Source organism: Gastrolobium bilobum, unplaced genomic scaffold (assembly GCF_033153095.1).
Source record: "Gastrolobium bilobum isolate Gb01-03AN ecotype WA unplaced genomic scaffold, APGP_CSIRO_Gbil_v1 utg6164, whole genome shotgun sequence".
NCBI classification, from domain to species: domain Eukaryota; kingdom Viridiplantae; phylum Streptophyta; class Magnoliopsida; order Fabales; family Fabaceae; genus Gastrolobium; species Gastrolobium bilobum.
Genome location: NW_026896481.1, coordinates 171,173 through 187,755, shown reverse-complemented (window position 1 = coordinate 187,755; position 16,583 = coordinate 171,173). Strand labels below are relative to the sequence as shown.

Sequence of the window (16,583 nt, the reverse complement as noted above, 5' to 3'; positions counted from 1 at the left end):
ACAGTTAAGAAAATAAAAAAATCAATAACTATATTCTTAGTATAATTTTTAATTATTTCTTTAAATAACGTAAAATCGTTGTCATACATACAATTTTATGTCAATAATTTAAGAAATAAATTAACCTCTGATAGCGTGTTCCCATATGATTTAATTAATTAAATATTAAAAAATTTACTACCTACAATGCACGGTGCACACTTTTTTTTGATAAATTTGTGTTTGAGACACCGATACGCGGTCAATAATTTGAGAGACGCGATTAATGCTCCGACACGTATTTTTAACACGCGATCAATTTTTTTTTACACGATCAACACTCCGACACGCGTTCGATGCGTTTAATTTTTTTTTTTTTAGTCTAAATTTTATTTTATTAACTAGAAATGAAAAATTAATTTATAAGTCAATTTTTTTCTGTTATGAAATTTAACCTAAAAAATTAACAAGGTATGAAAAATTACTTTTGCTTTATATTTATCTTATGAAATTTGAATATTTGATTGGTTATATGATTTATTATGGACTATTTTATATATTAAATATAAATTATATTATATATTATTTAATATCAAAATGTATCCTAACATGTTGAATGATGTCATTTTTTAAAATTAACGTGTCGGCATGTCATATCATGTCGTGTCTCGTGTCCCATATGGATATCGGTACATCATAATTTACTACATACTAACTCAAATTTGATGCCTACAAATATAAAAAAAAGGTACTAAAAACAGTAACAAATCATCACTGATATTCACAATTATTTTATATGTTTGAATCATTTTGAAAAATAATTTCTAGTTATATTAAAGGGTTCGATTTTTCTGCAGTTACTGTAGACTATGTAGCACCGATACCGACACGGGACATGTGACACAATACGACACGACACTCCGACACGTTAATTCTAAAAAATGTTAGATTTCGACACGTTAGGACACGTTTTGATATTAAATAATATTTTTAATTTATGCAGCGTATATATATTTAATATTCAATAATATAACAAAAAATGAATCTAAACTTATAATATTCATAAATTTTGCAAAGAAACATAAGATATCCCAAATATTTATATTAAACTCAATAAAATAGTAATCGTAATCCAACATATCTGATTGTTGGAACTAAAAACTCAACGTAACACAACTTTTAAACTTTTTTTTAAATTTCTATAACGCGTGTTGGAGTGTCGGGGTGTCCGAGAGTGTCAGAAAGTGTCAGACACGACACGTCAGAATTTTTGAACTGTCGGTGCTTCATAGACTGCAGATGAGTTATCTGCAGTAAGCCCAATACGACGTCGTTTTGGGGCAGAAATCATGGTGTTTTTGTAATTTTAATTTATTTCAGAGTATTATTGTATTTATAATTATAATTTTTTAATATTTCAATCCCAAAACGACGTCGTTTTGAAAGTAAATGCAGATAACTTATCTGCAGTAACTGCAGAAATATTTTTCTGTATATTAGATCAACCAAATTAAGATAGAATTACACCAACTAAATTAACAAATCTCGGAGATTGTGAATGAGTTTCTTTTTTCTGATGTTACTTTAGATAATTTTATCTAATGTTCATCAAAATGACGTCGTTTTGGGACGGAAATCATGGTATTTTTGTAATTTTAATTTATTTCAGGATTATAATAGTCTTTATCACTCTAATTTTTTAATTTTTCAACCCCAAAACGACGTCATTTCGATGAACATTAGATAAAGTTATCTAAAGTAACATCGAAAACTTTTTTCCTATTGTGAATTTGCAATTTGTAAATCGGGAACATTTTCAAATTTTTACGTGGCAACTTATTTCTGATGCACCCAAGCTAGGAGTGTTCATCACCCAATCCAAATTGATTCAAACTGTGGTGACCGAACCGAAAAATCAATATCCGAATAAATCGAAAACCAAAAAATCGAGAACAAAAAAAAATCACAAATTTTAATTGGATTGGATCGATTTTCGAATTGGTTGAAGAAAACCAATCTAATCCAAACCGATCCAATATATTAATTTTCATCTATCTACTTGGATCTTTCCCCAATCATAGCCCAAAAATTTCTAAACCCAATACTCATTAGCCCATCAACTAAACCCAAGAAACAAATCTAGTCACATCTCAATAAAATTTCATCTGTGTAGAACTTTATATCTCATTGCAAAAAAAAAACTATATTATCGTTTATTGATGCTTTTGTATTTCAAATTTTTTTTTACAAAGCCTATTATACAAAAGATGTTATTTGCACAATAACCATGAAACAAATTTTAAGATTTTCAAAAAACCGAAAAACCAATCCAATCCAAACCAAAAAAATTGGATTGGATCGAATCAGATTTGAAAAAAAATTCAATCTGAATGGATGATTACTTGATCAAACTGAAGGGATTGGATCAGATATTTTTGCTTCTAAAACCGATCCAATCCAGACCGCGAACACCCCTAACCCAAGCTGACTCGTTTGGATTGAGCTTCTTTATAATTTATTTCTTTATTTAGGGATTTTAAATAATTATCAGTTATTTCCTTTTTGTTATTTTTAAATTTTTTTTGAGTGTGCGTTGATTTTTTTTTTTTTTGGAAATAAAGAGGGGCTAAGCCCCAGAAACAGAAAGAAATTACAAATCAGAAACTAAAAAGCTGGACATATTTCTAGCATCAGCAACTATAAGTTCCATCAACTGAGGAAGAGGATCTTTAAAAATCTTGAAATGGAGATTATTAGTCTGCCCAGCTTTAGCTAACCAATGAGCACATTTGTTGTTTTCTCTCTTGGTATGAACAAGATGAATAGTCCAATCTGCTTTTAACCATAATCTCAATCTGCTAGTGACTTGAGAGTCCCTAGGATCTTCATGCTGCTCCTTTAACATCTGGATGGCTTGGCTAGAATCACATTCTAGCTCTATTCTTTTAATCCTGTTCCCCAAAGCAGTTCCAAATCTTTCAGTAATCCCCATAATTCTGCATCAAGAGGATTGCAGGAACCTAAATTACAATAGAAGCTTCCCAAAAAGGATCCATTGTGATCTCTTAATATACCACCACAACTAGCTTTTTTCATGCCACTAGAAGAAGCTCCATCACAATTCAACGTAACCCACCCTTGCTTGGGGGCTGTCCAAACGCTATCGTTGGAATCACCACGGCGCTAATAAATTCGGGCTTGCAGAATCTGTTGGGCAAACATCCAAATTGAAGCCTGCGATTGCTCATCATGACATAAATGATCTTCATGGATCTCCAAATTTCTCCACTTCCACAAAAACCAACAAGTAGTAAAGAAAATATCCCTCCAGTCCTTCACTTTATTAGAGGACCACATGTTATCGATATTTAAAGTCAACCAATCCTGCAAATTCGAATTCATAAAGGAATTGGGTATCGAACCTGTAAACCAAGATTGCCAAATTTTCCTTGCATGTCTACAATCACGAAGAACATGAATAATAGTTTTCTCATGATTTGGACAATTGGGACAAACATTTGAACCTCCGCTCCACTTACTGGTTCTGCTGTGCACTGAAAGTTTAGCAAGCAAAGTCATCCACATAAACACTTTCACCCGTTCTGGTCCATTCCACGACCAAACTTTTTTCCATAAGCTAGTGTGAACATCTGCTGGGAAGTTCATAAGATTACAGTAAGCGACCTTAACCAAAGAAGTTGAGTGATGATTATTGATCCAAACTAATCTATCCTCCCCATTCCTTGGAATAAGCCTGAGATGATTTGTTACTGCATAAGCTAAATCTGACTCCAGAAATTGATGAACAGCTTCAAGACGGAAACCATCATCCACCATGTAATCTGCAATTGATTTCTGACTCTCCTTCCACGGCACCTGATTTCTCGACAACTGCTGCAAATTTTCCTCTCATCCCAACCAGTTATCAGTCCAAAGCTTTACTTCAGAACCATCTGTTATTTCTCATTTAAGACCAGCAAGGAAATTACTCCAACATTTAGCAAGATCACGCCAAAGTTTAGAGTCATATGATCTTGCCTTTATACCTCTCCTTAAGTCTTGACCTCTACCATACTTGGCTACTAAAATCTTAACCCATAAATCATCTTTCTTAGTTAACACATTCCACGCCAGTTTATGAATATAAGCTTCATTTTGGAGTCGAAGATTAATTATTCCCAAACCACCTCTATCTTTGGGTTTATACATTTGATCCCAAGCTACTAAATGAGCCCGCCTTCTGCTATCCTGATCTCCCCAAATGAAAGCCCTTTGTATCTGCTCAATTTCATCACAAAACGTTACTGGTAAAAGACCATTCTGTATATGGAAAGAAGGGATTGCAGCAATGAACGATTTCACCAAAGTAACTCGACCAGCAAAAGAAAGGCAATGGCTTTTCCAACCATCCAGTTTTGAACGTATCCTATCCTTGATAGCTCCATAGTCTGCTTTAATATATCTCCCTTGTTTAACAATAGAGCCTAAATATCTGCCAATACTAGAAGTGCGCTTAAAGCCCATTCTGTTGACAATCCTTGCAGCAACTTGAGTATCAGTATTCGGGGAAAAATAAATCAAAGATTTATTTGCACTAACACTTTGCCCCGACATCTCACAAAAGAGATTAATACAATCCATAATCACCTTAGCTTGCTCTATATCTGCTTCCGCAAAGAGAATGATATCATCTGCAAATAAAAGGTGGGATACACTCAGCCCTCTTCTGCAGACTCTAATAGGCTTCCACGAACCCATAGTCACTTTTTCAGCGATCAAGTGGGAAAGCTTCTCAACACAACACAAAAATATAAAGAGAGATTGGATCCCCTTGACGAATTCCTCTCTGAGGAACTATGCAATCCGAAGCCACACCATTTATCAAGACTCTCGAACGATTAGAAGTTATAGAAGCCATTATAACACCAATCATCCAATCTGAAAACTGAACTTCAATAAGCACTTTATAGATAAAACTCCAACTGAGTTTATCATAAGCTTTGTCAAGGTCCAGTTTGATTGCCATTGTACCTTTCTTTCCTTTTACTCTCCCCATAGAATGAACCGGCTCCTTTGCTACTATAATATTATCCTGAAGCTGACGATTTGGCACGAAGCTAGCTTGGTAAGGAGAAACTAAATTCTCCATTGTAAGCTTAAGCCTATCCACAATGATCTTGCTCATACCCTTATAAATGACATTACACAAAGAAATAGGCCTAAATTGAGAAACATACATTGGCTTAGGAACTTTGGGGATCAAAGTGATCAGAGTACCGTTGACTTCCTCAATGCTGGAAGGGTTTTCTGCATAATACTTGATATCTCTCGAAATTTGTTCACCAATAAATTCCCAGTTCTTTTTGTAGAATGCCGCGGTATACCCATCCTCCCCTGGAGCTTTCGAATCTTTCATAGAAAAGAAAGCTCGTCTGACTTCATCTTTTGAAATTGGAGCACCTAAGTTAACAGCAGTCTCATCGTCCACCTTTGGCCAAAGAGTCTGGACCCAAGGACGATCATGGTTTTCTTCAGAAAATAGTTTAGAGAAGTAAACATTTATTACCCGTGCAATGTTGTGATCTTCTCTAATCAAGTTTCCAGCATCATCTTTCAACTCCAAGATCTTGCTCCTTCTACGTCTAACAATTGTTTTTGTATGATAGTACTTTGTATTCCTATCTCCTTGAGCTATCCAAGTAGCACGAGACTTTTCAAACTACAAAAGCTCCTCCTGTTCTAAAACTTGTTCAAGTTCACCCCTTATCTTGCCTTCAATCTTTTCCAAATAGCTTTTATTCTGCTCAGAAATTGCCCTCTGGATACCTTCAAGCCTACCAATCAACCTGTTCTTCTTATGATGGATATTACCAAACACATCTTTATTCCACTGCTTAATAAGAGGAGTGAAATCACGAAGACTATCAATTGTTCTTTGATCCTGACGCCAGTTTTCCTTGATGAAATTGTTAAAAAATTGATGATCCAACCAAAAAGAATGAAAACGGAAAGGGCGTTCCACCCCATCAACTTTGCTTGGCTCTAAGGTAATAAGGATAGGATTATGGTCACTGTTAATACGAGGAAGCACTCGAACCTGGCCTTCATGAAACATCAACCTCCATTCAGCATTGCTACAAGCTCGATCTAAATGTTTAAAGACTCTATCTAAATGAAGAAATCTTGGTCCTCTCCATGTAAATTTAGAACCTATTCCTTCAAGATCAATCATCTTTATATCAGTTAGAAGAGAAGCAAATTTATTACATCTGCTAGTATCAACCGGAGCACCACCACGTTTCTCACTTGGAAAAACAATTTCATTAAAATCACCTGCAATTAACCAAGGAACCGAGATATCTTCTGATAACTGAAGTAAATCATCCCAAAGTCTTTTTCGAATTTCTTCTCTAGGACTTGCATAGATAATAGTATAAAGAAAAGTTTGATGATCTGCCAATGTAACACGAACATGAATAAATTGATGGGTCTGTTTTAATGCTTGAACCTGACACCTATCATTATTCCATAGTAACCAAAGACCTCCCGTAAATCCATGAGCATCCTCCACTATTGAATTATTAAAACCCAGCTTTTTTATTATCTGTTTTGCTTTTGAACCACTTACTCGAGGTTCAAGAATAGTTGCCACCTCAATCTTATGCCTTCGAACCATCATTTGAAACGTTGATTTGAAGCACTTTTTAGCCGCCCCGCAGCAATTCCATGTAACTAAAGACATTAATCAATGGTAATTTGGCAGGATTGTGGGTCCACTGCCATCCCATTGTCATTGCACTGAGTTCCAGATTCTGAAATCATCTCCACCTCAATATTGAGCTTATGGTTTATTGGGATATGCTTTCCTTTATCTCTACTTGGATCAGGCGCTTTTGGTTGGGATAAGTCATGATCTAAGCCGTTGATATTTTGACCATCCTTATCCACCTCCATTTGATAACAATCTTTGTTATAATCAGCAACAGTACTCTTAGCCACCATGGAATCTCCACCGCTTTTACCTCCAATGTCCTTACTATTATAAATCGCAATTTGCCTCCTCAAGTTTGCTGTATTATTGTTTGAGGTACCTCTGTCAACTATCTTCCTATTTATTTGATTCTCTTTTTCATGACATGTCGTAATCCCACTTAACGTAAATCGGTTGGGGTGTTCCTGTAATTCAACATTAGGATAACTTCTAGGGTTTCTGAGTTTGGACCCTTGAGATGTACTAATATCAATATTAACAGGAGGGCCCACCATATTGACGTCATTTATAACAGCATCCGGATTAGTCGCTGGGATATCATGAGTAATATCATCTTCATTAGAGCCCATTAAAGCAGCGTAACGGGAATTTGATTGATTATCAATCATAACCGGCTGATTTGATTGCGGTTGATTACTCCCTTGATTACTCCCTTGATTATTCCTTTGATTACTCCCTTGATTACTCAGTTGATTACTCCCTTGATTACGCCTTGATTCCCTTCGAACCGGTTCCTGCTTCCTGTTGTCCGCCATTGGAGTTTGAATTCTTGATCGACGTTGACGTTGCACCACCATCCAAGGACCTAATCCATTTTTTCTGAAACTCAGCCTCATCTTTTTTCCCGTCTTGATTTTGCTGATTATCCTTTCCTTCAACTGGTATCTCAGGACAACAATCTTTACTATGTCCATAGCGCCCACAATGGAAACAAATAAGGCCTAAACCTTCATATTCTATCTGTTTAGTTGCTCCGTCCAACACATATTCACCCTTCAAAGGTTGAGCAAGATCCAGTTCCACGCAAATTCGAGCAAACTGTCCTCTTACATGCTCATTAGTTGTCCTATCGATCTTCAACATTTTACCTAGCCAGTTACCAATACGGCGGAAAAAGGCTTCATCATAATACTCCAGTGGGATACCCGGTAATCGCACCCAAGCTGCAATCTTCATCACACTTGCAGAATTTGGTCTAAAAGCTGGCTCCCAACGTCGGAGTGATAAATAATGGCCTAAAATAATCCAAGGACCACCATTTAGAGCAAAAAGAAGATCATCTTTGTTGCTAAATTGCACCACATAGAATCCATTACCTACATCTGTAACGTTAATCTTTCCAGCTCTAGCCCATAGTATTTCAATCTTCTTTTTCATGAAAGCCACTCCTGTATTCCTTCCAAGTAGTTTTACAATGAGAGCTTTTTCCCAAACTTTTAGCATTCTTGTTCTTGCTTTTCTAGTACAACCAAAATGAGTTTTACCATCTTCCTCTGTCCACATTTTAATCCCACCATAATTCACATCCTCTTCCTCCGCAGGTGCACTTTGATCAACATTTTCTTCCAAATTCCAATCCATTCCTTCACAGTCATCTGTTTCACCATTGTGTTGCATGAGCATCTCTCGCCAAGTCATCTTTTTATTACCATCGTCAACCATCCAAGATTCATGTCTAGGAACCCTAGATTGTGATTCAGTAAACACCCTATCTCCATCTTTATTTCTCTTATTACTCCTACGTAGTAGATCTTCTTCTTCTTTTGAAGTTTGGCCTTCAGTAGCTATATTTTCCTCCATGAAAAGGAAAACCCTAGCAGAGCGTTTTTTTTGGTGTTTTTTCTTTTGTAGGAAGGTTGGTGCATTTTGCTACAGTATTCCCATGAGTGTGCGTTGATTTCTTTGATTGCGCATGATTATAGTTATTTTTTTTTTGTTATTTTATTTTTTCTATTTAAGCCTTGGAGAACCCTATTATTATTTAGGTTATTTTTTGTTAAATAAAATTAAGAAAAGAGATAGGTTATACTTACAACCTTTTTTTTAAACCTCTTACAACCATATCTTAATACCGTTGATTTTCGCCAATCAACGGTTATGATTTTCGCAAATTAAACTCATTAATTAATTATTAATTCACAATAAATGATAACCGTTGATTGACTGAAATTAACGGTGTTAAGAAATGGTTGTAAGAGGTTGTATTAAAAAAATTGTAAGTATAACCTTCCTCTTAAGAAAAAAGATAAGTGTTTTCTCGCAATTTTTATTTTGTTCTTTCTTTCTGCTTAACTAATTGATTACTGTTTCAGCATTAATTTCATATTATTATTTCTTAACAAATTTTAAAAATAAATAAAACTTTATCATCCTTTTAGACTTTATATAATGGGAAAAATGTTTATCCTTTTAATTGACACAACTTATATCCTTTCACTGTTACAAAGAAGTGAGACCCACATCTTTATTTATTTTTTTCAACTCTCACTCCTCCTTTATCTATAACTTTTTCTCTCTCTTAAAATGACATAACTTTACATCCTTTAAAATGATACACATTTTTTCCCGTATATATTATAACCATGATATCACTGAGAAGAATATTTCCACATGTAGGACACGAACTCAAACTCAACTACACCTTCTAGATAGAAAATAATTCAAAATCTAAAACAATAAAATTACCCAATTGCCCCTCTGGTTCCAATCCACTCTCTATCATATTTTATTAACGCGGTTTTCAAAGTCATTGGTCACTCCACCTAACTAAACAATAAAAGCATAAAATGAAAAGTCAAATTTTCATTTCACCCTTTGACAATTTACACACGCAATGACGTGTCCCCATTAACTTTCTAAGAAATTTCATACCCTTCAATCTCAAGTTCTCAACCATCTTTATTTAACAGTTCCTCTCTTTCTTTTTTAATTTCTCTCATTGTGTTCTATTCTTTCCACTCTCTCACTTCTCTTCAGTCTTATTTATTTTTTTCATTCATATCAATTGGAATTACTGTAGTTTTTCAGAATTTGCTAGCAACTTTGGTTTGTGATATCATCTGAAAGGAAGAATCTTTAGTGGGGTGGCCATGGATAACAACAACAATCAACAATCTTTTTGGCAATTCAGTGACCAGCTTAGGCTTCATACATCCAATTTGGCGAATCTTTCACTAAATGATTCAATCTGGAGCAACAACTACACCTCAAAGAGTCATGATCAGAGAAGGAACTTTGATGTTAAGGGTAGTGGTGTTGTTGACATTAATTCCTTCACTGATCTCAATTCAAAGCCTTCTGATTTCAAGGATGGGTGGAAGATGACCAATTCCAATGGACCCCTTTTCTCTATGCCTCTCAACAACATCAACGACAACACTCTTGGAGGCTTCAACAAGGGAATTTATACCAACACTTCTTCCTCTTATGTTAACCTTAACAATAACAACAACCTCAACAACATCAATCTCAAGGGCTACAAGTCAGGTTTCAAGGGTCAAGATGAGTTTCACTACCCAACCAAAAGTGCTAAGAAGAACACCAACATCAACAACAACAAAAAGCATGGTGACAATAATGATGTCACCAAGACTGCTGCAGACAAGAGATTCAAAACTCTGCCACCATCTGAGTCTCTACCAAGGGATGAAATCATTGGAGGCTATATCTTCGTTTGCAACAATGATACCATGGCAGAGAATCTCCAAAGACAGCTTTTTGGTGTGTTCCCTCTATCCTTTTTTTCTCTCTTTATTGAATCATTATTATTACTATGATATTATTTCTGATTCTGTCTGTCTGTAACTTTTATTCTGCTTCCTAGATAAGGGAATTTCGCCACAATATTGATTTCAATTTTATCTTTGTGTTAATTATCAATTAATAATAATCTTCAGTTTTAATTGTTAGAGGAAGACTTTTATTTATTTATTTTCCTTTAAACAAATGTTTCATTAGTCTTTGTCCTTTCTTCCTATGAATTTGTCTGTGTAACTTGCTTTCTAAATTGGTTTTGTTGGTAAATGTTTGTGTGTTTTGTAGGTCTGCCTCCAAGATACAGAGATTCAGTTCGAACAATAACTCCAGGGTTGCCCCTTTTTCTGTACAACTATTCCACCCACCAACTCCATGGTATCTTTGAGGTATATATGTGTGTGTGTATATATATCTTCTTCTCACTTTATTGCTTCATTTTGATTTAATGACACTGCCATCAAGTTATGGATTAGGCCATAATTTCTACCTTTAGCAAGAGTGATAATGTTTGATGGGGTTTGTTTAGGCTGCAAGTTTTGGAGGAACCAATATTGATCCAGCGGCTTGGGAGGACAAGAAGTGCCCTGGTGAATCTCGTTTCCCTGCTCAGGTATCATATCCAATCCAATTATATCTTTTTACATAAAAGGGCAAACTCCGATACACAAGCCTTCTTGACTTGTAGGGGTGAGGGTCCATTATACCATTCCTGTTTTCAATTCATTATTACGAATGAATGTTTTTATTTTTTAGCATATATATAAGTGTGTGATATATCTAGGTTCTATTGATTTATTCTGCTATGTATCCAATTGCAACCCGCTATAGGGTTATAGCATTATTTTAGGGTTGGCCGCGACATTATGCCGCAATCCGCATTTGATAACTTTGTTGATAACTATATTACTTGATTTTGGTATTTTGTGAAAGATTATGAAATTTTCATACATGATGGTTACAGGTACAAGTAATTACTAGGAAAGTTTGTGAGCCACTGGAGGAGGATTCCTTCAGACCAATTCTTCACCACTATGATGGCCCTAAGTTCCGTCTTGAGCTGAGTGTGGCCGAGGTAACTTCTTCGTAAACTTGTGGAACATTGACCCTTCTTTGTATTAAGATATGGTTCAGTTTTTTTTTCTGGTGAATTAAACTCTTGTCTTTTTGCTTTCAGGCACTATCTCTTCTGGATATTTTTGCAAACCAGAATAGTTTCAATGATATTTTCAAAGCTATACCGGCATAAAAGGGTAGAAATTACAGAGAATACAAGATCAGCAGTTACAAGACAAATAGATAATGAAAACTGTGGACTTTATAAAGAGGGTACAAAGATAAGACACTGATTATAGTGGAGGACGATTGGATATTCAGCCTTTATATATGTGCGTGTATGTGTGTGTTCTAGTGCTATTTGTATAGAGGCTGTTATGCCTGATTGCCCATTTTTCTTGTTATGGGTGTATATGAACATGACATAAGAGAATAAAATAAGAACTATTTTTGCTTATGGTTAACTTGTACAGAAGTTACAAATTGAGGCCTTGCTTTAAATGTTGTCCATTTAAAGGGAAGATTTGGTTTTATGGTTCATTTTAGGGGGTATTAACACTTTGTGCTATAAATTTTGATATGCTTTCAACTTCTTGGAGATCTCCACTCAAATCATAAAAGTTATGAGCAATAGAGGTGAAGGTGGAATTGATTTTAATTGTGGGACAATCAGTGTGGCTAAACTGTTACATGATCTGGTACTACCATTTGATGGGTTGTCTTTATCTCCAAACCAACAATCGCATAAACTACTAGGGAAGGGTCTAGCTCTAAAATTGACCAAAGAATTGGACCACAATCTCTTCATGGACTAAGTAAACTATGAACTTTTCAACACAAATAAACTAAGGTAGGATTAATTGAGGCTTTGTTTGCAAGTCTACTTATTTTATGGAGATATAATATAAAATTATTAATGTGATTTTTTTTAAAGGCTTAATCTTTTGAGTTGAATTAGATTTTCATATAGTATTAGAGTCCTTCTGACCGGTGTTTAAAAACTCGGTCCGATCATCGACTCGGCTGAGGTTAGGGGTCACTTCGCTGATCTAGTTTTATTCATTAAAAAATATAAATATATATCCTATATAAAAGAAATCACAAAAATCACTCCCTGTTAAACCTGACTAGCGAGTGCGGGGTGGGAGGCAATCCTTGTACGCAGTCTTACCCTTATGCAAGAACAACTTTATCACTACTTTGATTCACCCCCTTATATATCCTATATAAAAAATTCAAAAAAAGTCAAACCACCAATCATCAAAGATTAAAAATATACTTAATATAATTCAACCAATTACATCCACAAGTCAGTCAATATTACACAAGGTAATCAAAGAATCAAACTATCAAAATATAAAACACATATTCTAATGGAGTTAATGAAAAATTATATCATCAAACTCAGGCCCTCTTTGTTTTTCTCATGTACCTACAACATGTAAAAGAAGATCCCTTATCCAAGAGAGAACAACAGAGGAGAGGCGGTGTCACGACGAATTAACGGTGAAGAGAGAAGAACATCACAGCGAAGGAGAAGGAGAGAGAAGATTGAAGAGGATAGGAGGAACCACCACCACGGCGGAGGAGATCACTAGATTAGGGAAAATAGGTATGGGTCTGAAAGAGAAGATCATAAAAGAAAAAGAACGATTCAGATTTCAGATCTAGTTCTAAATCTAGGCAGCAGAGAGTTTTTGTTTTGTTTTTTTTTACACACCAAACGATGTCGTTTCCTGTGTAAATTTTTTTTTTAAATGCGGTAACCTACCCGGGAGTCACGGGTTCAACCGGGAGATTTCGGGGGTCAGAAGTGTCAACGTGCACGCAAGGTCTAACTGCTAACCTCAACCCTCAGAAAGAGGGGGTCACTGGTGTTCATCGACCGATTCCAACTGCAGTGACCGAATCGAAAAATCGATAACTGAATAAACCGAAAATCGAGAAAAAATTGCAAATTTTAATTGGATTGGATCGGTTTTCAGATTGATTGATGAAAACTGATCCAATATATTAATTCTCCTCTACCTACTTGGACCTTTCCCCAATCATAGCCCAAAAATTTCTAAACCCAAAACCCATCAACTAAACCCAAGAAAAAGCCTAGTCACATCTCATCAACAAAATTTTATCTACGCAGCGCTTCATATCTCATTGCCCCACAAAAAAAAAATATATTATCGTTTACTAATGCTTTTGTATTGCAATTTTTTTTACAAAGTCAATATATACAAATGATGTTATTTGCACAATAATCATGAAACAAATTTTAGAATTTTCAGAAAATCGAAAATCGATCCAACCCAAACCAAAAAAATTTGGATTGGATCGAATTAGATTTAAAAAAAAATTCAAACCGAATGAATGATTATATGATCAAGCTGAAAGAATTAGATAGGATAAATTTTACTTCTAAAATCGATCCAATCCAGACCACAAATACCTCTAGGGTTCAGTGACCCGACGAAATCGATATCACGTTGGGCGGGATTTTAAAAACTGCCCGTGACTAAGTGGATGAATTTATTATTGTGACCTTCGCAAAAAGTGTCAAGCATTTGGTTGAAATATACAATGAAAAGTGAGTTGGAGTTACTTGAAAAAAGAGTTGGTGTGACTTAATAGTAGGAAAATAAATAAAAGAATATTGTCATTTAATCAGTGATTATATAATCAGAAAATGGTGGAAAGGGAATCGTTGTAACAAAATAGAGTATTTAAAGGAAATTAGGTCATGTTTAGTTGTGGCATGGAGAGAATAAGAATATGCTTCACTCATGGTTATGAACTCCATCACCCAAGGTGCATGGTGTGGTAAGGTTTTTTTAACCGGATTGAATTCAATTTCTTTTAAGAAAATAAAAGTTAATTGATATATTCTAAGAAACAGCTTATACTTACCACTAATTAAATTTATCACTTCTCTTACCAAAAAAAAAAAAAGTTTATCACTTCTTATCACTACATTTTAACTCTTGATTTCTGTCAATCAAGTGGTTATAATTTATTAAAAATTAATAATTAATTAATAAGTATCATCCAATAAATTATAATCATCATATTGACAGAAATCAACAGTTAAAATTTGATGGTAAAAAATTATAAACTTAATTGGTGATAATCTTCCTAATATTTCTAATCGGTTTTGTTAAAATGTAATCTGATCTAATCCAATTTAATATAAATTAGTTTGGATTCAATGACTCCTTTTTTTTATGATTATTTTAAAATATAAATTGGTCAAAATATAAAAACCAAATCTCATCATATCATAATACATAAAATACAAGTTTAAATTGATTCACCTAAATACAATAAATTCAGTTTAAATTCTAAATAAAAATATAAATTAATCTTTAAATTTACTAGATTTGTCCAAACTTAAAAGCCATATATAGGAACGCATATGTATATAATAAAATTTGAAACATAGGATTAGAAAGCACGAAGGTGAATCACGAGAAGATTTTTTGTGGGCCTGTACCATGGTAGTCCCTCTCCAAAATAGAGAAAAAAAGGAATTGAAGAGGAAAAAATCAAAAAGATAAAGATAGAAATGAAAAAAAAAATTCATTTATGTCAAAAGAACAACTGAATAAGTAGTGAATCTGAAGCATATTAAATTTTTTCCGAACCGGGGTTGTTCTAACTTCAACTAATAATTTGTACTTGTGTTATTGCCCAACTTGATGGGATTAATCAAATAGTAGATGAATTCATAGAAAATAAAAACACGCAGTTGACCTTTTCATTTCAATGAATGGTGCTATTGGTTAATTACATAAACAATTATGCCATATAATGGAGTAGCATACTTACACACGAATGTACCAAAGTCGTAGAAGGTAGGTTGGAAATTGGCAATGACTGACTGAGTCGAGAAGAAGAAGCATTATTTTGGTCCTATTCACTTTGCGTGGTCAACTCTACATTTTTTTCCTCTTTCCATATATTTAGTATATTCATTTGTTTTTGTTTTTTTTTTTTATATTTGTGTTGGGGTGTATTCCTCCATTAATATTTGGTGGCTGAGCAAGTAAGTCGGGGACACTTGTAAAAAAATCAGGGAGAGTCGTGTCCGACACGCTCCGACACGGCGACACGCTCCGACATGCTCCGACACGGGGTCGGACATGCGGTCAACTTTTTCTGACACGGTGTCGGACACGCGGTCAACTTTTTTCTACACGTTGACCATTCCGACACGCGAATTTGACCGTGTCCAACACGATCAAATGGCATTTTCGTAATTTTTTTATATTTTTTTTTAAAAAAATAGTTTTTTAAAAATTAAAATATATTAATAAATCTTCCACCTGATCATATCAATTTTATTTTTTTGCCTTTTTTCCCCTTAAGTAGATAAGAGATCATCTCAGCATCATTGTTGTCAATTCCTATCACGCTCTTGTTATATCTCTTTGTCTCTGATCTCTCTCTAATATGATTTGATCTCTCTATCTGATATTGTATCTCTCTCATCCCAGTTCTTATTTTTTTATTAAAGCTTCCATCTTTATAATGTGTTGATGGGTATTATTAATTTAGTTTCATTTTTTTGTTAAATTATTAAATATTAAATGAAATATACACTATATAAATTAAAAATATTATTTAATATTAAAACGTGTCCTAACGTGTTGAAATCCATAATTTTTTAGGATTGACGTGTCGGAGTGTCGTGTCGTGTCGTGTCACGTGTCGCGTGTCGTATCGGTGCTACATAGTGGCTGAGTATATATGCACCACATTTATTAGTGCATGGCTCAATATATGAATACTCACCTTAATAAATGTTACCTATCTCATAATTATGGAAGATTCTATAAGGAGGTGATGAGCCTTATTTCTATATAAAGAAATGAGAGCCTTTTGTGTAGGGTTAGAGATTTTGAAAGAGGTCAGGCTTTTTTTTTATCACTATAGCCTTTTTTTAATAATTAATTACCAAATTGACTCTATTTATAAACTATTTTAAAAATTTAATCTCTTCAGAAACCATAACACCAATCTGCCCATGTTT

The 16,583-nt window shown here is 34.4% G+C and overlaps 1 protein-coding gene across 1 annotated transcript; it reads left to right on the top strand.

The window, feature by feature from the left end:
* Positions 1–9,684: 9,684 nt before the first annotated feature.
* LOC133299930 (DCD domain-containing protein NRP-A-like) lies at positions 9,685–12,036 on the top strand. Its single transcript, XM_061499422.1, has 5 exons — positions 9,685–10,471; positions 10,793–10,893; positions 11,034–11,117; positions 11,469–11,579; positions 11,682–12,036. Exons 1-5 carry the CDS (start codon positions 9,841–9,843, stop codon positions 11,751–11,753), a joined length of 999 nt encoding a protein of 332 aa, XP_061355406.1. The 5' UTR covers positions 9,685–9,840; the 3' UTR covers positions 11,754–12,036.
* The last annotated feature ends 4,547 nt before the right edge of the window (positions 12,037–16,583 follow it).